At 42.7% G+C, this 23,736-nt stretch overlaps 1 protein-coding gene and 1 non-coding gene across 3 annotated transcripts in view; one reads left to right on the top strand and one right to left on the bottom strand.

Moving 5' to 3' along the window:
- Nucleotides 1–23,736, bottom strand: part of RAD18 (RAD18 E3 ubiquitin protein ligase) — a 79,592-nt gene that overhangs the window by 38,022 nt on the left and 17,834 nt on the right. The window contains exons 5-9 of one of the 2 annotated variants that reach the window (XM_049766298.1): nt 12,498–12,835; nt 11,359–11,458; nt 7,124–7,308; nt 2,841–2,917; nt 1,331–1,391 (exon numbers count right to left, since the gene is read on the bottom strand). In XM_049766298.1, the coding sequence (XP_049622255.1) occupies nt 1,331–1,391; nt 2,841–2,917; nt 7,124–7,308; nt 11,359–11,458; nt 12,498–12,835 (761 nt within the window). The remainder of the gene's footprint in view (nt 1–1,330; nt 1,392–2,840; nt 2,918–7,123; nt 7,309–11,358; nt 11,459–12,497; nt 12,836–23,736) is intronic. The other variant, XM_049766297.1, reaches the window with a different exon arrangement.
- LOC125998338 (U6 spliceosomal RNA) lies at nt 8,031–8,137 on the top strand. The gene has a single exon (XR_007491928.1). It is a non-coding gene; the product is annotated as a U6 spliceosomal RNA (small nuclear RNA).

Here is a 23,736-nt window from a genome sequence, read left to right as displayed (position 1 = left end):
GGGACCATATGGAACGCCAGGGGATCGAACCGCGGTCCTTCCTTGGCTAGCGCTTGCAAGGCAGACACCTTAACTCTAGCGCCACCTCACCAGCTCCGGAACTGGCATGGTTTTCTGCACCAGCATCAGGAATCAAATTTCAACCAGGGAAGGTCCTATTACTATGCCAGCACCAACTTGCTCTAGGGTGGATTCATATGAAATCCCAATGACTTGGAAATACCAACAACTTGCTTTCAGGGAGGGTTTTCCTAACTGTAAGATGAAACCAGAAGACACTTCATGACACCCTGACTTTGCTGTGATTGAGAATTTTTCCTGGGACCATGAAGAAAGACTTTGGAGTTAGACAACTTAGTATGCCTAGAGCCTGTAGTTGCTCCAATGGCAGGATGGTTCATGGGTAGGTAGGGACACCCTGTTTTGAAGCCAAAGGTTTCATCTTTCTATTTTCCCTAACTTTTGCTGCACCTATGCAAAAAACTGCCACACCTTTTTTTATCTTTTATATAGGGCTCCCACCTATTTCATAGAACCTTGGGGCACGAATTACTTTGCTTTACCACATATTTCTGTCTTTTTCTATAAAATTAAGAAGGGGGGCCGGAGAGATAACATGGAGGTAAGGCGTTTGCCTTTCATGCAGAAGGTCATTGGTTCGAATCCCGGCATCCCATATGGTCCCCGAGCCTGCCAGGAGCAATTTCTGAGCATAGAGCCAGGAGAAACCCCTGAGCACTGCCAGGTGTGACCTAAAAACCACAAAAAATAAAAAAAAAAAAAAAAGAAGGGGGGAAAAGGGTGGGGGCCAGGGGCCAAGTGGTCTCAGGTGTATTGGTGGAGATAAAAAAAAAAGGTCAGAACAAAATAACCAAGCAAGTCAACAACAATAGAATCAAGAGGCACAAGTTATTAAAATCTAAACTTAAAATAGATTTGTTATATTGGCAGGCCAGGGAGCAAAGGGTGGTGGTACAGGATGCACTCTGAAAATAATGGTGGAGAGAGGTCAACATTGATGGTGGGATTGGCCCTAATTCATTGCGTGTCTGAAATCCAAGTATGAATGACTTTGTAAATCAAAATGGTTTCAATAAAATAAAATTTAAAAATATTAAAATTAAAATTAAAACAATTAAAAATAAAAGGTAGATCCTGGAACCAGAGAGAAAATATATAGATTAAGGTACTTGCTTTGCACACGGCCAAGTAAGGTTCAAACCCCACCACCATATATGGTCTCCAAGCCCTGAACGCTTCATAAATTACTTAAAATGATAAAACTGCAACCTGAGCTCTTGACAAAAGAAGAAAACATAGCACAACTTACGGTATTTGCTGTGGATCTCATCTATTTCCTTTTCTGTCTGGTGCTTCGTGAAAACCATTATCTGGAACCATACCAAAAAGTCTTCATTAAATCCCCCCCCCCCAAAAAATATGATGGAAACAGAAACTATCACTACAAATTTCTAACTTTTGAAAGTGGGTGCTTAAATGAGGAAAGAAATCTTAGTCTCTTATACAGACTCTGTACCTCCCCCCCAAATTACATCATTACTGAATATATCATATTCAGTACATTTTTCTCATTTAGAAAACGTTGACCTCCCCCTTAAAACATATAAAGTATTAAGACCATGATCCATTAAAGTTCCTATTTCAACATCAAATCTTAACATCCATGAAGAGCCAGGTAAGAGGAGAAGCAGTAAGGGTAGAGAGATATTTATCAGACCATTTCCGTGGCAGAATCTCTGTCTGCTTCTCTCTCTTTCTTGCAGCCTGACTCCTCCAACTCTACCAGGAAACGCTGAGTGAAAGGGCAAATAGCATTCATACTAAGCTAACAGTTCCTCTTTCTAAAATTTTTAGATAGGGGCTGGAATGTTAGCAAAGCGAGTAAGGCATTTGCCTTGCATGCTGCCAACCTGGGACAGACCTGGGTTCGATTCCCCACCACCACCCCATATGGTCCCGAGCCTGCCAGGAGGGATTTCTACATAAAAAGGCAGGAGTAACCCCTGAATACTGACAGGTATGGTCCAAAAATAATACTAATAATAATAAAATAAAAATTTAGATCAAAGAGGTCAGACATCTACCCACTATGATAAACTACAAACTTACAAACTTGCTCTCTTACTATTAGCATATCACAGGTAATTTAATAAAGTCAATAAAAAAAACATCTTATTTCGCCCCTATCATCTAATTATAACTAACTTCTCTAAAGCCGTTGCTGTTATTATAGACACAGTACCAGATGGTCTAGGAAAAACTACTGGAAAGCCCAAAGCACCTCTTTCCTCCAGTGTCAAAGGACATGAGGTTATTTTCTTTCTCAGTTTAAGTTTGGGCATCAAACTATAGGAAGACAATAGTGAAAAATCTAAGGCCTTAATAAGCTCCAACAAGAATTCAATCCTCCTACACCACGAATTACTTCATTGTTCCATTGGTATAAATTAAGAGTTGCAGCGGGCCAGACCAAGGACATTGGAGATTGTGGTAGCTGAACCCTGAGTTTCACAAAGGATGAATCTGAGGGCCAAGGATGACCTAAGAGTTCATCAAGGGCAAGCAACAGAGAAAACAGCAGTGACATGGTCTTCTTGTGTCACACACACAGGCTTTACCCACAAGCCTTCACTCCTCTGGATTATTCTCTGTGGACCAGATGGACACAGGATCCAATCCTGGGCTGCATATAAGCTGCGTAGATGGCAATATGCAATGGCAATGGGAGGCTCAAGTCGCCCAGAGAAGACACTGGAAACTAGGGAGCTGTAACTTTAGGAGGCTTTAAATTCAGTGTCTGAACGAGACCATCAACATACGCTTTCGTTGAGCCTGCTGGCTTCCAGACGCATCCTAGTCTTCTCCATATTTTCGATTTCTTGAGCTATTTCAGCAGCTGTTGAAAGAAGAGCCGAGATTAATTAATCACACACTTTGGCTTTTAGTGGTGTGGGTATGAGAGCTGTTAACTCTGACATGAAAGAGGTACACTCCCTGTCTCAAATGGGCGATTTTTCTGAAAGTGTCGCTTTTTCTAAATAAAAGGTTAAGTAATAAGTCGACAGAATTAAAAACACATGCAAATGCAATTTGAAACAACCAGTAAAGTCCAGTGAGGGCACTTCGCTCTTGGCTGAGTGGACAGGTCAAAAGACCCATCTCAATGGAGCACGCCAATCAATTTATGAGTTTAAGTTCAAGCCTCATGAAAGAGCAAAACTTCAATGCACTGAATACACTGTATGTAGTTCAAGGAGAGTGTGACAGCAGGAAAACTATGTTCATTCCAGAACTTTCGACCACAGCTGAAGTATGTAATCACACATATTAAGGAAACTCAGAGCCAAGTTTCTCAACTTTGTCCTCAATGTGGCCCCCTTCCACCATGCTTCCTTCCCGTGGCTACCTGGTTCTACCAGCTGGACCCTCCATCTTGTGCTGAGGGACCCCCACATATGTAATTTATCTGTGGTCCTCACTATTTTGGTTGAGAGATGACATTCAAGAATCATGTAGAAACTCCTTTAAAAAAAAAAACAACACAAATAGTGTGAAATTTGTGCACACCTTTCTGCCTCTGAAAAGGCACCTATGAAAATCTAAAATTCTGATACGAAATGGTGACAAACTGAGCATTTCATCATCCAGATTGGTGGTAAGGAAAGGATTACCTGTTCCTACCTCTAAATACAGTGCTGAAGAAAAAGCAAGGAGCTTAGACTAAAGAATGGAGAGGAAAGGGGAGGGAAAGGGAGGGAAATAGAGGAGTGGAGAGGGGAGTAGAGAAGGAAGGAAGAAAAGGAGGGAGGGAGGGAGGGAGGGAGGGAGGGAGGGAGGGAGGGAGGGAGGGAGGGAGGGAGGGAGGGAGGGAGAAAGGGAAGGAGGGTGGGAAGGAGGAAGGAGAAAGAGAGGGAAGGAGAAAGAGAGGGAGGGAGGGAAGGAAGGAAGGAAAGAAGAAAGGAAGGAAGGGAGGGAGGGAGGGAGGGAGGGAGGGAGGGAGGGAGGGAGGAAGAAAGGAAGGAGGGAGGGAGGGAGGGAGGGAGGGAGGGAGGGAGGGAGGGAGGGAGGGAGGGAGGAAGAAAGGAAGGAAGGAAGGAAGGAAGGAAGGAAGGAAGGAAGGAAGGAAGGAAGGAAGGAAGGAAGGAAGGAAGGAAGGAAGGAAGGAAGGAAGGAAGGAAGGAAGGAAGGAAGGACTCAATAATACAGCAGGGAAGACATTTGCCTTGAACACAGATAACTAGAGTTCAATCTTCAGTTCAATATGGTTCTCTGAGCCTGGCCAGGAGTAATTCCTGAGTGCAGAGACAGAAGTAACCCCTGAGCATAGCTGGATGTGGCCCCAAAATAAAATAACTTCCCCTCCCCCGCCAAAAACACCCTGAATTCAGAAAGTGAATCCCATCAAAGGGAAATTATACCTCAATTAACACAACATACAAAAAATGCTGAGGAATACAAAGTCAATATATAAAACTCAACTGTATTTTTATATGCCAGCAACAAATAAATACTGACATTTTAAGTATAAAGAATATCAAAGACCTATGACTAAGTCTTTAAAAACAAACCTTCATCCTAAAACTATAAAGCAGGATTGCTAGACATGAAAAACAACTGGAGGAATAAAACCAAATTAATAGATGAAAAGATTCTAATATTGCAGTTATCAACTTTCCTAAATGGATGCAATACGTCCAGTAAAAATTCAAGCAGGTTTTTTGGTTCCTGATGGAAATTTACAGACTTACCCTGCAATTTATATAGAAATGCAAAGGGCCTAGAAAAACAAGATATGTCAATGAAAGAGCTGACAGAACTAGACAGAAAGACCTATCATAAATTACAAAGGATTTAAGACAGAGCAAGGCAGGCATGACGATAATTGAATGACTCAGTGGAACCAAACAGCATTCAGACCTGCACCTACACTGTTAGGAGATTCTTGCACTAGACCAATACAATTCTCTGTAGGAAGAGATATCGTTTTTCAATAAATAGAACTGCATAAACTATCCGGAGGAAGAAATGAAAAGTTCTTTGCCCCCTACCTCACATCATATACTAAACACAATTCTAGATAAATCACTCTCAATCATGGTCTACAAGCAAAACCAATAGGACTTGAGAGAAAGCAAAAAAAAAAAAAAAAAAAAAATCTTCCTGGGGCCGGAGAGATAGCATGGAGGTAAGGCGTTTGCCTTTCATGCAGAAGGTCATTGGTTCAAATCCTGGCATCCCATATGGTCCCCTGTGCCTGCCAGGAGCGATTTCTGAGCGTGGAGCCAGGAGTAACCCCTGAGCACTGCCGGGAGTGACCCAAAAACCAAAAAAAAAAAAAAATTAAAAAAAAAAATCTTCCTATCCTGATAGGTAATGACAGAGAATGGAAATAAAAAGCACTTATCTACAACCAGAACTACAGCAGACTAAATGGATTATATGGCAAAAAAAGAACTTGACTTTTCAAATGAAGTCACTGCAAGGTGAAATGAAAGAGAAGAAATATACATCTGTCCAGCAAAGTCTGTATCTAGAAAAGTTTTTGTATTTCCATAAATAAGTAAGAAAACAACAGATTCACTGCAGAGAAAAACTGGGCATAAGAATTGTGAACCTCACAAAACAGGCCATTCAGAGGGGCAATAAGTACATGAAAATGTGAATATTTTAAGTCATTAGGGAAATGCAAGTTAAAGCTCAAACGAGACACATATGGGGGTCTATTAGATGATCAAAATGGAAAGTGGGCAATACTGATATTGTCAAGAATGTAGAAAACTAGGATATCGGTAACCTCTAATACTGTGTAAATTGCTACTGAGTTTTTTGGGGGGATCCCTCCATTGGCAAATTGACAAAAATTCTAAGCCTAGGTAGATGTATCCCAAAATATGTAAGCCTATAGGCACCAAGAGACAAACAAAAGATTCCTCATAACAGCCAAAGAATAGAAATATACATATATTCATCAGCACTAAGTGGGTAGAATAAAATAGCTAAACAATGGCATACTCCAGAACAAAGAGAAACAAAAAAATCAGAGCTGCACACACACCAAAAAATGGATCGATCTTACATTATATAAAGATACACAGCTGGGGCCGGGCGGTGGCGCTGGAGGTAAGGTGCCTGCCTTGCCTGCGCTAGCCTAGGACGGACCGCGGTTCGATTCCCCGGCGCCCCATATGGTCCCCCAAGAAGCCAGGAGCAACTTCTGAGCGCATAGCCAGGAGTAACCCCTGAGCGTCACAGGGTGCGGCCCAAAAACAAAAAAAAAAAAAAAAGATACACAGCTGTTTACTCTTCGTTCATATAAAGATCATACAGAGGTTAACACAAATGGAATGAACCAGTGTTAAAGACAGTGGTGATCTGTGAAAATGAAGGCTTGAGGGCTGGGAGAGGGGAGAAGGGAGAACAGGGGCTTGTGGGGGCTGGTGGCCACTGAAGGGACAAATTATTGAATAGTGTGCAGAGAATAACAACATTCTTATAAAACAATGACCAAGGACATGTGTTTGTATACTTTCCAGGATATTAAACTGGATATTGAAATCAATTCACCATTTATTCCTCTCAAGTATCATGAGCTGTGGAACATAAAACCCTTATTTCAGCTCATTCTTCAAGGCCATGTTCTCCCTGGAATACATATCTTGCTAGCTTGTTTATGTCTCTTTGCTTGTTTGTTCTTCCAAGCTCATTTTCTCTCTTTCTCCCCCTACACTCCTCCCCAATATCTTTCTAAGTGAGTTATGTTCAAAAGAACTATCTTTAAAAAAAAAAATAACTTAAGTTTATGGATGAGAAAAATCAAGATACACAAAATATATGTAATTTGTTCCAGTTCATCCAGTCATAATGAAACCGGGGTTTTTAACATGTTCCCTACCACTATGTCTGGAAAACTCTTAAGAACCTGGCTAAAAGAAGAGCAGGGCTACCACAGCACATCCTGGGCACTTTTGAAGAAACATATGGCACAATTTATCTACTATCAAAAATGTAGTTATCACTGTTTTCCTATGGTCCTTAGTCCTTGAGCTACACACTTTGCTTTACCTCGGAAGACAAGGCTGACTCACTATTTGAATGACTTTACCTGATTTAGGGTGCAAAGCGTCACATTGGGCGTTGTACATGTGTACAAATTCTTGGTGCCTTTTAATGAGCTGCTGCTTACTTCCTTGAACAGATAGGCCATGCTGCTTCAGCTTTCTCCTCAAGTCGCGATCTGACAGCAAGTTATAGACGGTTTTGGGCAGCGGCTTCCTCTTGTGAGCAGAACTAAAAAGGAAAAACAAAGAGATCATCACAGAGGGCTATTATAAATTACCGTGTGTTTTCCAAGTACCACAGATTTATCATCTGGCTCAATCCCAGGGTGACTTGGAGAAGAGGAGAACCATAAAGATAAAGTGGGGATGAGGAGAGCAGCATTGCAAATCAAGTTGAAAGAGCTAAACATGATGCACTGAGGTGCTGGTACATATTCAGACAGAGGGACCTATGTGTTGGCCAATGGTGGAAAATGGGGTCACAAAGACCTGGCCCCAAAAACATGTACACTTGGGTTCAAGTCAGTGGTTATGAATAAGACACCATAAGAGCCTCACCAGAATTACATTCCTGTTAATCGGATTATTTGACTCTCCACCTCTTTAAAGCATGTCTCTCTACAACTTGATCATGGCTTCCAGGCAACATCTCTATAAAAACTAGCTGCTTCATAGCGCCTGAGTGATAGGACAGCAGGCACTTGTCTTGCACACCGTCAGAATTGATTCCCTCATACCCCAGATGATTGCAAGAGAGACCCCCCAGTTGAATGCCAAGAGTGTATTTCCTAAGTGCAGAACCAGGAGTCACCCTGAGCACTGCCAGGTGTGGCCCTTACCATCCTCCCCCCCACAAAAAAAAAATCCCAAAATAAACAGAAGATTTGTCTCTAATAATTTTACAAAGTTCTCTGGAGAGTTAAGCTTCGGGTTTAAGAATAACATTATGAGATGCTCGCTTCGGCAGCACATCTACTAAAACTGGAACGATACAGAGGAGATTAGCATGGCCCCTGTGCAAGGATGACACGCAAATTCGTGAAGCGTTCCATATTTTTCACTATGTGCCTCAAATATTACTGCGAAAGAACTGTAATTCACTTCGACCACAATAAAAAAAATTTTTAAAGAAAAAGCAAAAAAAGAATACTATCTTGAGGAGCTTCTCTAGAAATAAAGTCCTGAACCATAAACAAAACTGCCCACTTGAACTTACGGCAATTATTTAGCCGAAACACCAGACGGCAGGGAATGGAAGACTGTTGGAAGAGTTCGCTCTACCCCTGAACAGCATCAGGGAGAAAAAGAGCTCAGAACGAAATGGGAACAAAGTCTTTTGCAGCACCATCGTCAAAGAACAAACAAGAAACCACAGAAGTTCCTGCCAAGGAACTGTATTAGCAGAGACAAACACTGCACAAATGAAGCATCACAGCGACCACCTAAGTTTTCATTCCAAATGCTTAATGAATAGAGTCATAAACATTGCAATGCACTTTTCTATCTAATGCAGCCCTCGTAATGGCTTGCTCCTACTGGCTTCTCAGGACACTCCAGCGGCCTCCTGACTAAAACTATAGACAAGAATCCCAGAGATCTGAGGGCCGCAGAACAGGAGGTGCTGGATGAATGGGAGCATATTAATATGCATGAATCAATTTGATAGTTAAAAGGTTTATCCAAGATTTTACAAAAAAAGTGGCTTACACAGAATGAGCTCCCACCAAACTTGAGCTTAGCTCAGAATCATCTGGAATTTATTACCAAATCTTCAATCCCATGGGCCCGGAGAGATAGCACAGCGGCGTTTGCCTTGCAAGGCAGCCGATCCAGGACCAAAGGTGGTTGGTTCGAATCCTGATGTCCCATATGGTCCCCCGTGCCTGCCAGGAGCTATTTCTGAGCAGACAGCCAGGAGTAACCCCTGAGCACCGCCGGGTGTGACCAAAAACAAAAACAAAAAAACCAAATCTTCAATCCCTTCTCTATCTACCCATAACTCTGACTCAGCACTGATTCAACTCAACAGCAAAGCAACAACAGTCTATCTACCATAACAAGGAACCAGCAGGCAAACGTGATGCAACTCAGAGATATATTACCTCTTGCCATCCAGAAACACTCAACAGTTCTTTATTAACCAAACAGTACATATACCATTCCAGGCTAGATTATTTCTTCTTTTTCTGCCTTGTCAATAATCTAAAAGCCAGAGATAACTGCTTTAGCTGCTGAAAGACCTTCAGACCCTCACAGATTCCATTTTTCTGAAAATTACTCTTTCTCAGAATGACAGCCCATTAGATTCCAGAAGAGACTGATAAGATTATAGCCAAGTAAATCGCAGTAGGCGGCAAAAAGGAAAAGCATTTTGTAGTTTATACAAGCACACTGTGAAGGGAAAGTCATTAAAGTTTGTATCTAAAACATTTATCATATCTGGTGTAGATGATTAAACTTCTGGCTATGAAACTCGAATGGGAATCTCTAGGAGTCCCCAAGATCTGTCATAAAAAGCACCACCGGAAACTGGAGAGCTAGGACAAGGGTTAAAGACAATTGTTAAAGATCCCGGTTCGACACTAGCACAGCATAAGGAATGAGCCAGAAGAAAGCCCTGAGCATCACCGGGTGTGGCCCAAGTCCAACGCCCCTAAAAAAAAAAAAAAAAACCACCCTATACTACTACTAGAAATTAACCGTTTTATCAAATTTAAATGATGAAGAGAGAAATGTTCCACTAAACACGATGGTGACACTGATTTTTTTTCCTATAACCTAAGGGAGGTGAGGGGGAAAAAAATGTGTTCAAGGGTTCTCAGAACCAGTCTGGAGAGAAAAGCAAAGGCAGAGAATTTGAATTGACCAGTGAGAGGGCGCAGAGTGGGTGGGATGCTCTCCATTGAAAGATGGGCAGGTGGCCGGAGCGATGGCACAGCAGTAGGGCCTTTGCCTTGCAAGCGGCTGACCTAGGACAGACTGAAGTTCGATCCCCGGCGCCCCATATGGTCCCCCATTCTTCCAGGAGCAATTTCTGAGGGCATAGCCAGGAGTAACCCCTGAGCGTCACCAGGTGTGCACCCCCCCCCCAAAAATAAAAACTGAAAAAAAAGAAAAGAAAGATGGCGGGCAGTTGTCAGTGTGGAGTGCTTCGTGCTAGCCTCTCATGGGGCTAAAACTCACAAAGGAAAAGTCCAGAGAGAGAAAGAGAAAGTCAATGTTTCCTTTGAGTTTTCCAAGACGTGAGGTATAAGGACAAAAAGGGGTTTGGGATCAAATTAATTTGGGAATAACTGGATTTAGACCTAACAGTTATTTTTGAGGCAGAATTAACTTCTCAGAGCCTTCCCCAAAGTGAAACCAATGTACAGTGCTTCTAACTGTACTGCATAACCACTGAATGGAGGCAACACTCAGTGCAACTGCAATATTCCATACAACCCTAGTACTTCATGGAATCACAGTATTCCAAAGAACTATAGTACTGATGGCAGTACTCCAAGGAACCCCAGTACTCCACGGGACATAGTATATCTCAGTATAAACTGGCGAGAGCCAAATATGAAAGCTCCATCTGAAATAGCGTAGAATAAATTGCACAAAATAAAAACAGAAAGCAGGGGCCGGAGCGATGGCGCAAGCGGTGAGGCATTTGCCTTGCACATGCTAACCTAGGATGGACCACAGTTTGATTTCCCGAGTCGCATATGGTCCCCCAAACCAGGAGCGCATAGTAACTCCTGAGCATCACTGGTGTGGCCCAAAAAAACAAACAACAAAAACCCCTAATTTAGGTGCTGGGGAGATGGCTCAGAGGATTGCAGAACTTGCTTTGCTCAAGGGAACCCAGGGCATGACTTCCAATGTATCATGGTTCTCCAAGCACCTAGCGAAAAGTAATTCTTGACTACTGCCCATTGGGACCAAAACAAAACAATTGTGTTCTAAGTCACAACTTTCTCATTAAGGTAAATCTTCCCGGCAGCTCAAATACTCAAATACTAATTTGCACTCGGCTTTGTGGGTGGAAAAGTCTCTCTCACCAGCAACTCTCTCTGATTTGTAATGGGTCTTATATGCACTGAGAATGTATTGTGTCTCCTAAGTGAAATATTGGAGCAGGTTATCTTAGGATATTTCTGAGGGTCTCTTTTTTTGGAGGGGGAAGAATTTGTGCCAGAGGAAAGAGGGGAGAAATAGCCAGTGGCCAGGAGGAGTGAAAGGCAACGTCCCCCGGAGCCACCCCTGAAGCCACCTGGCAGCTCCGTGACTTGCCTACCTTCGAAGGCTTTCCTTCTTCTCTCCACGGGACAGACAGCAATCTAAGTGCTTGTTAATGTGATTCTCCGGGATGCTAACCCCACAAACAGGACAATCCACTGCATTGTTTAAGAAGAGAAAAAGAAAGTGTATTATCTGCAGAAAGGGGGAAGGACCTGGAACATTGGTGGGAATGCTGCACCGGTGAAGGGGTGGGTGGGTGTTCTTTACGTGACTAAGACCCAACTACAATCATATTTGTAATCAAGGTGTTTAAATAAAGATATTCATTTAAAAAAAGAATATCTCAAAAAATTATATGTCATATTTATATTTATATGTCATTTATAATTCATATAAATTAAAAAAAAAAAAAGAACTGGAACATGACCTGGAACCTTTTAGCCATTAAGATCTGAAAATTGAACCCCTGAGGGCTGCAGATACCACAGCTGTAGGGTATTTGCCTTGCATTCTGCCAAGTCCCAGCATCCCATATGGTCCCCCAGCCTATTTGGGGCGATTTCTGAGTGCAGAGCCAGGAGTAACCCCTGGGTGCCGCTGGATGTGTCCCAGAAACCAATCAATCAATAAATAAATAAAGTTAAAAAAAAAAAAAAAGAAAACTGAAACCCCAACCTTTGCCAGCCACACTTAAAAAGTCAGGAAGAGGGGCCAGAGAGAGAGAGAGCACAGCGGTAGGGCATTTGCCTTGTAAACCCCTTAGCCAGGAGTGATTTCTGAGCACACAGACAGGAGTAACCCCTGAGCATTGCCAGGTGTGACCCAAAAACCAAAATAAATAAATAAGTCAGGAAGAAAAGAATGACCATGAATACATGGGACATGGCAGTCTGTCACTGGGCAAGGTGACACAGGGAGGCCATCAGAACAAAGACTGCGCCGGAAACCTGGAAACGCAGCATTAGGTAAAGGCTTTGCTCAAGTCCTCTCTCCCTGGGTGACTCCGAACTAAAAAACTGATCTCTCAGTTCCCTAAGGGGGCACAGCAAAGTATAAACACCACCAAGTATGAACTTGCTTGCTGAGCTAGCTGCATTCTTGCAACTGCTGGCCTGAATTGGAAAAAAAGGGCCTGATCACTTGCTGGGAGTTGTGTTGATGGAGAAGTCCCACAGGCTAGAACCCGTGTCCTACCTCTGGGGCTGGGTTTTGGGGCGGACGTGGAAGGTGTCTCGGGCCCTTTGGCAGCTGAAGAAGCTGGTGCTAGCCTCTCCACGGAGGCCGATTCTTTGGTCCTAACTGATGCATGTGCCTCTTTCCAGGGACTGGATTTGCTTTCTTTCGCTTTCACCAACAGCTCGGCCGCAGAACCGCCGGTTTCTCTCATCAGGAAATTGTCCAGTGTCCTGCCCGCCTGCTTTAGGGATGGTTTGGGGGCCACTGGCGTGTCCACTCTAGCCACAAGCTTCTTAGAAGAAGAGGAGGCAGGAGAGATGGGCGGAGACTCTAAAGCAAACTGCAACACACGGTTCCTTGAAGCACAAGAGACAAACACTGAGGGTTTCGGGTGATGGACGGTGAATACACTCGTCCCTGTGAAATACAGAGATTTCCCATCTAAGGGCCAAAGCGTTCTTTTAGAATAAAATACACTGCAATATATCTAGCTGAAGAAAGCAGATTGTCGTCTCTAAGAGAAAACTACGGGACTTAGGATTCTAGCAAAATGGCCAAAGCTGGTAGGAAACTGCAAGCTTGAGTCATTGGAAAATATAGACAAACCAGCATTGTAGCTGTTGGTAAGCACGGTCTGTCCCCAACACAGACTGGGATTCCTAAAAGGAGAAACTCAGATGACTACCCCAGTCTCAGCCCTCAGAGTTTTCCCTGGAATCATCCAAAGATGGGTATATTGAGCTGAAACTGAACCAGGAACCAGAACTCACACTGAGCAGAGAGAGATGAGATCAGCATCTGGGCTGGAGGGGCTGAGGTGTTGGGGAGCAGGGGCTAGACGGAGACAGGCACAGAAAGGGACCCGCAAGGTCTGCTTACAAACTCTCATCAAACTGAACAAGGACACAGGGTGCAAGTCGGAAGAGGTGCTGGGACTGAGATCCCTAAAACCGGGGCTGGAAACCCACAAAGGCCATGCTCTAGAATAGAAACAAACTGAAGACCAGACCTTAAGCTAAATCGGGCCTGGACAGAACAGAAAGAAGGAAAGAGGTGACATTTTAATTGCCTATAAACTAAAATTCAACATTCTTTAACAGAAGAGAAATCACCATCACTATAGCATTTCGAATCCACACAATGGTCCAAACATTCATTTACAAATGACTAGGCATGCAAAGAAGCAAGGAAAAAGGAACCATCCATCAAGAAATAAAAGTCAATGGAAGCCAAGTCTGAGGTGGTATCAGAAGCAGGAGAAAATAAGGACTTTAAAAAAAAAAAAAAAAAGTAACAATAACAACAAAATTATAATGTTAAAGAAAAAATACTAAGAAGAGACAAGTGAGTTTTTAAAAGGCGATGTAAAATAAAACTTAATTTAAACCCATCTCCAAAATAGTCAAAAATAGAAACCTAGGCATAGGGGTGGAGAGAGAGAAAGAGAGAGAGAGAGAGAGAGAGAGAAAGAGAGAGAGAGAGAGAGAGAAAGAGAGAGAGAGAAAGAGAGAGAAAACAGTTCCTAGTAAAGGCAGTGAAACCTTGATAACAAAACAGGCATTATAGGAAAAGAAAAATATAACTCAATAATACCTCCTAGATACAAAACCCTAAATGAAATACTTATAAATCTTAAAAGATGAATCTCTAATATGACCACCCAAGATGTATTCCAGGAATACACATAATTAATTCACCACATTAGCAAAATCAAAGAATAAAACACCTCACTAGATGACCTTTCATAGAATTCAATACTCATAATAAAACCCAGAAAACCCAGTATAAAAGGAAAGCTCTTGCCAAACCATGCTCATTAGATTGCAAATAAGGCCACTGGTTCCACCTCCATCAACTTTTTTCCAATTGTTCTGGGGGTCCCAGCTCCTATGGTGAGCCCCCAAACCCATCACACATGTTTATGGGCCAAAGGGTGGCATAGCAGTAAGGCCAGAGGGCCAGGATGCACCATGCAGTTTACATCTTGGCACCACGGGGTACCTGGAGGATACTGGGGGCAGCCTTGAGTTCACTAGGCTTGCTGTACCAATGCTCAGCAGGGCCTCAGTCAGCACTGCAAGTCTTGGGGCTACAGCTGGCAGTGCTCAGGAGATATAGCATGGAGATAGCATGGAGGTAAGCCATTTGCCTTGTATGCAGGAGGACAGTGGTTTGAATCCCGGCATCCCATATGGTCCCCGAGCCTGCCAGGAGCGATTTCTGAGCATAGAGCCAGGAGGAACCCCTGAGCACTGCCGGGTATGACCCCCCCCCCCAAAATAAATAAATAAAAGAATCATTCCTAGTGGCGACCATATGAGATGCCAGGGATGGAACCCAGCTCAGCCTCGTACCAGACCAGTGTCCTAAGCATTGTGCTATCATTCCCTCCTAGGCCTACTATATATGACCATATCATATATAATTTTTATATATATCACAGGAACAATGAAATTTGATCTTTTTAAATATAGTACTGGCACAAAAAACTATGCCAAGGACACAAAGATCCTTACTTTGTACTTCAATATTAACGGTGCATCGAGCTGTGTGTAGAAGCTCAGACTGTAACGATTCGAGAAGAAAACAAGAAAAATGGCTTTTGATAAATCTTTTAGATAGGTACCATTTCTTGGGCAGCATTCAAAAGAAAAGAGCAGGGCCCATGGGGGGTCAAAGAGGCTTGGAAGTAGATTTACAAGTTAAAACATGGGGCTGGAATAATGGCACAATGGGTAGAGCTTTTGCCTTGCACACAATCAACTGGGATTCGATCACTGGCATCCAATATGGTCTCCTGAGGCTTCCAGAAGTGATTCCTGAGTTGAGAACTAGGAATTACCCCTGTGCACAGCCAGGTGTGGGCCAAAAACAAACAAAAAAGTGAAAACATCTCCACACCCACCATCTCCTAGGAGAAAAGTGGTCCAGCTCCACTACTAAGTTCCAAAGGAACATGATGCCATTAACTCTTTCCAGGTAGAGTGGTCCAGGTGAAAAACTCTGGGGCCTTGTTGGAATGGGGTGTGGGCAGATTTTCCTTTCTTCCTATAGCCACAGCAGCCCAGTGCCACACCCGACACCCTCCAACAGAAATGGCCCAGCTCCACAACTGATTTATCAAATTGTCAAACCATCAAACCTATTCCAGATCTATAGATCTTGAACCCCTTGGCCACATGTAACTGTGGAATACCTCAAAAAGTTTCATAGTGGCATCAGCCCATAGAATCAGAACCAAGCTGATGGGAAGGTTCCAACCTCAATGAGCCTAAACAATAAAATTATAGACGGCTCAAGGAACACCAACCACAGCCAGTAAATCCTCAATGACTTTTATTATTTCTTTAATTTGTTTTTTGGGCCACACCTAGTGGCCCTTAGGGTTACTCCTGGCTCTGCGCTCAGAACTCACGCCTGGCAGGATCAGCGGACAAGGAATATTGGGTATCAAACCTGGATCAAAGTCCCTACATACTATGCTATCCCCAAATGTTTGTGGGGTTTAGTTTTGTTTGGGGGCCACACCGGCAGGATACCCCTAGCTCTGTACTCAGGAATCATTCCTGGCAGACTGGGAGGGACTATATGGCATGCCAGAGATCGAACCCAGGTTCACTGATTGCAAGGCAAATGCCCTAGCCACTGTACTATCACTCCAGTCCGTCCCCTAAATCCTCAATATCACTTCGTAACACTATGAAGAGATATAAGAATTAATTCAAACTGACTCTGATTGATCAAATTGACTCTTGAAAATCGCATTTGCTTTTGTAGAGTAAGAATATGAAGTAAATTTGCTTGTGCTTGCAAAGGGGTAGACCAGGGAGGTGAGTGGGAAAATGGAGTCACTGATGGAGGGAAGGTTACACTGGTGGTAATATTGATGTTTGACCATTTATTGTCTGAACCACTGTATTATGAACAACATTGTAAATACATAGTTATAATAAAAAATAAAATCAGGGGCCGGAGAGATAGCATGGAGGTAAGGCGTTTGCCTTTCATGCAGAAGGTCATCGGTTCGAATCCCGGCGTCCCATATGGTCCCCCGTGCCTGCCAGGAGCAATTTCTGAGCATGGAGCCAGGAGTAACCCCTGAGCACTGCCGGGTATGACCCAAAAACCAAAACAAAACAAAACAAAAAACAAAAAAACAAAAAATAAAATCAATAAAAGTGGAACATTTGTTCATCAGAGTAAATATACCCTTTAGAAATGATGGGGCCGGAGAGATAGCATGGAGGTAAGGCGTTTCTGTGGCATGCAAAAGGACAGTAGTTCAAATCCCAGCATCCCATATGATCCCCCAAGCCTGCCATTCTGAGCGTAGAGCTAGGAGTAACCCCTGAACACAGCCGGCTGTGACACCCCACCACCACCACCCCAAAAAATAAAAAAGAAAGAAATGAAGAGGCAAGCCAAGATCAGGGAAAAAACATACAACACATGTATTTGACCAAAATACAAAAAAGAAATCACAAGTCAAGAAGAAAATGAATAATAATTAAAAAAAACAAAAACTGGATAGGAACCTGAAACCAATACTTTACCAAAAATACAAGAATTAATTAGGCATGAAAAGGGCTAGAGCCATAATACAGGAAGTAGGGCACTTGCCTTGTATCCTGCCAAATCCCATATTGTACCTCAAGCACAGACAGGTATGATCCCTGAATACAGACCCAGGAAAAAGCCCTGAGCACTGCCACGCATGGTCCAAAAACAAGTAAACTATGAAGAGGTACGTTTTGCCAACAAAAAACACAGGTATTTTTTAAGTTTTGGTTGCTAAAAATTTTTATTAATATCTTTATTTAAACATCTTGATTACAGAGATGATTGTAGTTGGGTTTCAGTCATGTAAAGAACATCTCCCTTCCCTGGTGCAACATTCCCATCACCAAGTTCCCAAATCTCCCTCCTCCCTACCCACCCCTGCCTGTACTCTAGACTGGCTTTCTGCTTCCCTCATTCCTTCACATTGTTATGATAGTTCTCAGTGTAGTTATTTCTCTAACTACACTCACCACTCTTTGTGGTGAGCTTCATGTCGTGAGCTGGACCTTCCAGCCTTCCTCTCTTTTGTCTCTGAGAATTATTGCAAAAATGTCTTACTTTTCTTAAAACCCACAGACGAGTGAGACTATTCTGCGTCTACCTCTCTCCCTCTGACTTATTTCACTAAGCATAATAGATTTCATGTACATCTGTGTATAGGAAAATTTCATGACTTCATCTCTCCCGATGACTGCATAATATTCCACTGTGTATATGTACCACAGTTTCTTTAGCCATTCATCTGTTGAAGGGCATCTTGGTTGCTTCCAGTTTGACTATTGTAAATAGCGCTGCAATGAATATAGGTGCGAGGAAGGGATTTTTGTATTGTATTTTGTGTTCCTAGGGATATATCAGTCACCCAGAAAAACTCCTAAAACAGGAAGACTAACAGCACCAAATACTGGCCCAGAAATGTGAACCAGTGACTCTCCCACATGGTCAAGGCTGATGTCAAACCCATTAAACTACTTTCAACACTTTCCACAGCCTTCCTCAAAAGCCAGCAATTCCGTTCCAGCACCCCAAAGAAAGAAAACAGACCTACCGAGGGTCACATGACCATTTTTATCTTATCTTATCATTTTAGCCATGAAACTATCCAAACTTGTTAATCAACCAAAAGATAAGCAAACAGTATATGGATCATATTATCTGGTAATAAAAATGGATGAAAACTGATAGAAGCAATAAGAGGCAATAAGAGAAAAATAGGTGAAGCAAAAGCAATACAAGCATTCTCTCTGAAGAGCAATAGTACATAAAAGTCGGGCACTTTCCTTGCACAAGGTCAAGCTGGGTTTGATCCCTGTTACCCCATATTCTTCCCCCGAACAACTGCAGGAATAATTCCTGAGTGCAGAGATAGGAGTTATGTCTTGAGCACCACCATGTATAGTCCAAATAATCAAAACAAACTCTCACTAATCAAAAAAGGCTAAAATTATATGGGACTGCCAAAAGTAAAAATTCAGAAGCAACTGGAAAGTTCCAGCTTTGTTAGAGAGGTGGAATTTGTTTCACCAGTCTGGAAACTTCCTTGAAAGCCACCAGCATACTCATGAATCTTGTGGAACACAGACATTACTTCTTCTAGAACTAACAATACAGACCAATCGACACAAAAGCTTTCTCACAGCAGTGATAGAGCCAGTATCGACAAAAACAATCCAAGTACCTGTAACAGAAAACTGAAGGAAAATAGTCCCATATCAGTCCCTGAAATAGTGTTTTATAGAGAAGGATGCAATACTTACTGTGATGGTAGATTGTTGACGATAGATTACTTGATCGGCTAACAACTCCATTAAATACTCAAAATCCCTAGGAAATTAGCTACCTCACTGGGTAGGAAAGAAAAGCAGTGATATATATATATATATATATATATATATATATATATATATATAGTTCTGCCTTGGTTTTATGTAAATCCACGCATGTTCTCACATGTTCTGTTGACACCAAGATAACATAGATTCATTCACACAGTCATCTGAAAACTTTGACCCTTCAGTAAGTTTTGGATTTTGGGCCACACTCAGGGGGCACTCAGGGGTTACTCCCTGAGCACTCAGAAATCCTGGCAGAATCAGGGGACCACATGGGATGCTAGAAATTGAAACCTGGGTCCATCCCAGGTTGGCTGCGTCCAAGGCAAATGCCCTACTGCTGTGCTATCACTCCGACCCTGACCCTTCAGTAACTTTTATTTATTTCTCTCATAGGGGCCACCCTTTCTGGTACTTGGGTTCCGCAGTGCTTAAAGCTAAGACCAAATTCAGTACCTCACATGTGTTCTATCATCAAAGCTACATACATCCCAGGTCTCTGCTTAAACCTTTCTAAATATGCCCAGATCTAGTTGTTTATTTCAATAAAGCTCAGTTTAATATGATAATATATGAAATATATATGTATATCACATATGTATGATATCATATGTGATATGATAATTTTAGTTTTTTAATTACACACCCGAATCATAATTTCCCTCCTTCCCTCCCCTGTCGTTGCTATGATGTCCAGCCACCCAGACTTTAGTACCTCACTGAGGTGGTCACTGGGAATTGTGCACTTGCTTATGATGCTCACAACACACTTCTGGCTGAGGTGCCTGACAGGGGTCACACACTAGGCTGTGACGCACTGTCACCAGGAATCACAAATGGCAGCGCTGGTGGAATCATTTTGGAATATGGGATGGAGCTAAGGATACAACTCAGACCTCACACAACACACTCTACCGCTGAACCAGGTCCAACATGGCTAAACAAACAATAGGGATTAAGGAACAAGTGCATGTGGAGAGGAACCAACTGCACACAAACTGAGGTTGACATGAGGAGATAAGAGGTATGAGGGGGCTTTATTCTGTGAACTTTCCCACAATCCAAAGTCTCCAACTAAAAGCTAGTGGGAAGAAACATGTTGATGACCTTGAGAAAATAAAACTACACAACTCTCTTTTCCATTCCAGGTTCTGGGGTTGGCACTAGGAGCTAAGAAAGTATCACAGGACAAGTATTAATTGTCCAACTGGTGGAGAAAAATAACATCTCCCTACCCCAGGATGTGCTTTTCAGCTACGTGTTGGCTGATGAAGCTGGTTTTAATTTATTCTGACTTCGAAGCATGATGTGACAGCTGCACCATTGCAACAATCAAAATATGCCACATAGTAAAATGAGGACCCATTCATGTCTTCATGTGCTGGCATCTCTGGGCAGGAAATGAGCTTCAACTGTTACAGGACAAGGTGAGGGGAAGGGTATGAGCCAAGCTTGAAGGTCAGGGCAGAAAATGGGCCCTGGACAACTTCAGGAGCATTGAGGAGCTTAAGCCAACAGGGTCCTTGAATGTTTGGCTGTGGTGGAAGAGACACTTGTTGAAAACTATATTAATTATTCAGTTCTGGATGGAGGTAGATGATGGTGAGGCCTTTCTCTGCTGGTCTGGGCCACTTGCCTGCATCCCCTACCAGTCGGGGGGTCCGCAGATTCCAGGGTAACAGCGAGGGAATGATCCACAGGCAGTCAGGTTTCAGGAGATATCAACTTTATTAAGGCCCTAGCCACCATGTGTGGCTCCTAAGCTTTTAACCTTTTAAGCAGGCTCCTTTCAGCTGCCCTGACATCTCAACTTGTTTCTGCCATGTCTCCTCCTGCTTTTCCCTGAATCTCTCGCTGAATCCTCTCTCAATTCCTCTGTCTGAATCCCACTTCTGTCCCTGAAGCAACCCCTTTGTTCTTCCAAAGACCTCTCCCAGAAATGTGCAGGTCTTACCATCAGGTAAGGTTACACAGGAAGAACGGGGCATGGGGTGACGACACTAACTGAAATTGACCCAAATTCCCTTACTTTAGGGTCTGTCATTCCAGCTTGGCTCTACCCATACATTCCCCTAACTATCTTTGAAGTGCTTCTGGAAATGGATCACCTGTCCACACTAGCTTCCATGACTTCTCTTCCCTGCCCCTGGAATCCCTCTATCCTTCCTATGGTGGTGAACCCTTTCCTAAGAAGGCAGCTCCTACTGGACATGGCCCAAAGGACACTGCCTCACTTAGAGCAGAGCCCAGCCTCAGTGATGACAGTCCCCAAAGTAAGGAATGGGTTCGCCTACTAGGTTTCACCCTGGGTGATGAGAACAATGACCCATCTGTGGAACAGAAGGGGGTGACGGTAGCCTGGGAAATCAGAATTTGGTTTTTGATGACATTATTTCATCAATTTTGTTTGTTTTGGTTTTGAGGCCATACCTGATGATGCTCAGGGGTTACTCCTGGCTCTGTGCTCAGGAATCATTCCTGGCAGGTCTCATGGGACCACATGTGGTGCTGGGGACTGAACCAGGATAGGCAATGTACAGGCAAATGCCCTTCCCATTGTACTATCACTTGAGTCCAAGTAATGATTTGAAGAAGCTCAAGCAAAGAATGGACTCATGAAGCTAAGTTCTGAGAAGGATCTAGCACAGCATTCCTCTGCTGCCTCTGGCCATGGCCCCTTCCACTTCGCTTCCTTCTTGCAGTTCCAATCCAATAGTTTGCCCACCAGTCTCCTGTTGTGGCCCCCTACCCTATTCATGAGATTTTTCACCTGTGACACATACACGCCCTGGACTAATACGGGCCAAATGGTCCCCAGTTGAGAAATGTTGATCTAGTCAAATACATAAATTTGGAAACCATGAATATACAAAAAATGTATTTAAAATCTTGAGATTTAACAACTCCTGTTTTAAAAATGAGCTCTGAAAATATAAGTGATTCTGAAATTGCTGCTAAGAGTCAACTTCAATGGCTGAATTATTAATATAGTTCCATCACTACTCTGAATCATGTTACAGTGACTTGGTATGAATATACCTAACAACATTCATCATAGATACCCCGACATTTTGTAGATGATGTATAGACTGTGACTCAGGAGGCAGTAGAATAATCTTCCCCACCTGTGAACTCACAGTCGCCTCATCTCTGCCACAGAGATAAGAGTATGGCCAACATCACTGGGATCAACTCAACAGCACACAGTTGGCTGATCTAAACACACACATTTTAACTGACAGAGTCTGGAGTGAAACCAGGTCTGCAGCAAAAGCTGAAATCTCTGGACTGGACAACACAAACTGGGAAGAAGTCCCAGCCAATGTTGTATTGCTCTGCTCTGTCCTGAACAAAGCCCACGCAATGAAAACCGAGCACAGACTCTTCAGGCACCAACCATACAATAGGCCGGCTCAGGGTAAAGAAAAGTGATATTTGTCCGAAGACAGAGACACAGCTTCAGTATGCTCTGCAAGATGCTCAGAACTGGTTCCAGATGTGGGAGAGGCCAAAGGGGCCAGGATGTTCCTCACTCACCATACTTGATAGGGCTGGGGTGAAGCCTGGCCCCCCCATCCAAGTCCAATGTCAGTATGCTTAAAACAATGCCATTGCAAACAGTGAATTCTATGTCACATATTATTTGTGAAGTGCTATAACAGGGATTAACTATTACAATTCTCACCTAAAGATTTAATTTCATTTCAAGTCTTAAAAATCATATATGTATTTATTTGTTTCTGGGCCATACCCAATGGTGCTCAGGGCTTATTCATGGCTCCGCACTTAGGGATCACTCCTGGTAGGGCTTAGTGGACCATATGGATGTTGGGTGTGTCAAATCAAATTTTGGTCAATCTTGTGCAAAGCAAGTGCCCTATAAGATGTATTCTCTTTCTAGACCCTCTGTTGAACTTCTCAAACTGAGAATAACTACCTGCAGAAATAGGCATACCTCAGTGGTAGACAAATCAAAGTAGAAATGATGCTCTAAATTCACCATTTGTGAGAGAGAAAGAGAGAGAGAGAGAGAGAGAGAGAGAAAGAGAAAGAGAACAAGCACTGTAGGTTGGCTACTGTACAACAGAAACAATATTCCTTTGCCTAGGCATCCCATTTAGAAAAGAATGACAACTTAGAATAGCCTGTGTAAATCTTATACAACAATTTAAAAAAAATATTTTAATTTAAACTCATTTAAGAAAGCACTAGGTCTTTAAAAATAAGAGGTAAAAATTTGAAAACGTAAGATCTGAATGTCAACCTTGTATCTGAAAAACCTTGGGAATTATTTCCAGCAGCCATAACCTTTTTATTGCCATTTTATTAATCAGTTTAGAATATTCAAGCTTTAAATGTCATAATGTAATAAAATGGCAAAGACAGATGGGAAAGACGGGGAAAAATGAAATCTTACAAACAATAAAAAATTATCTTTCATTCTAATCATGAAATTAAAACTTCCTCCATCATCCATCTGAAACCAGATTTCAAACAAGTGATGACACGGATGATTTTGAATTGCTTTGTTTGCCTATTAATTTTGAAAGGAGATACCACAGCAGTTTAGATGTGGCAACTATCCAGAAACGCTTACTGTCGGACTATTCCAAGAAGAATGGCAATTCCAAGAAGGGAGATGGTAGAGCGCAAGATAAATCTGTGAAGAATGCCTTCTCATCCCTCACTCCCACCATGGCTGAGTCACTCACCATAAGTCTGACCCTCCTGGGAGGGAGGTAGAAGGGGGAGTTCAACCATTCATTCCCAGGCTTCCTGGAGATTACCCCAAAGTCTACGAACCCAACAATTCTGTCCTTTGGGAGATTTTTTGGGGAGCCAATTCACTTTTAGTTAGAGCTAAA

This window comes from Suncus etruscus, chromosome 20 (genome assembly GCF_024139225.1).
Source record: "Suncus etruscus isolate mSunEtr1 chromosome 20, mSunEtr1.pri.cur, whole genome shotgun sequence".
In the NCBI taxonomy this organism is placed as follows: Eukaryota; Metazoa; Chordata; class Mammalia; order Eulipotyphla; family Soricidae; genus Suncus; species Suncus etruscus.
This window is presented reverse-complemented; position numbering and strand designations above follow the sequence as displayed.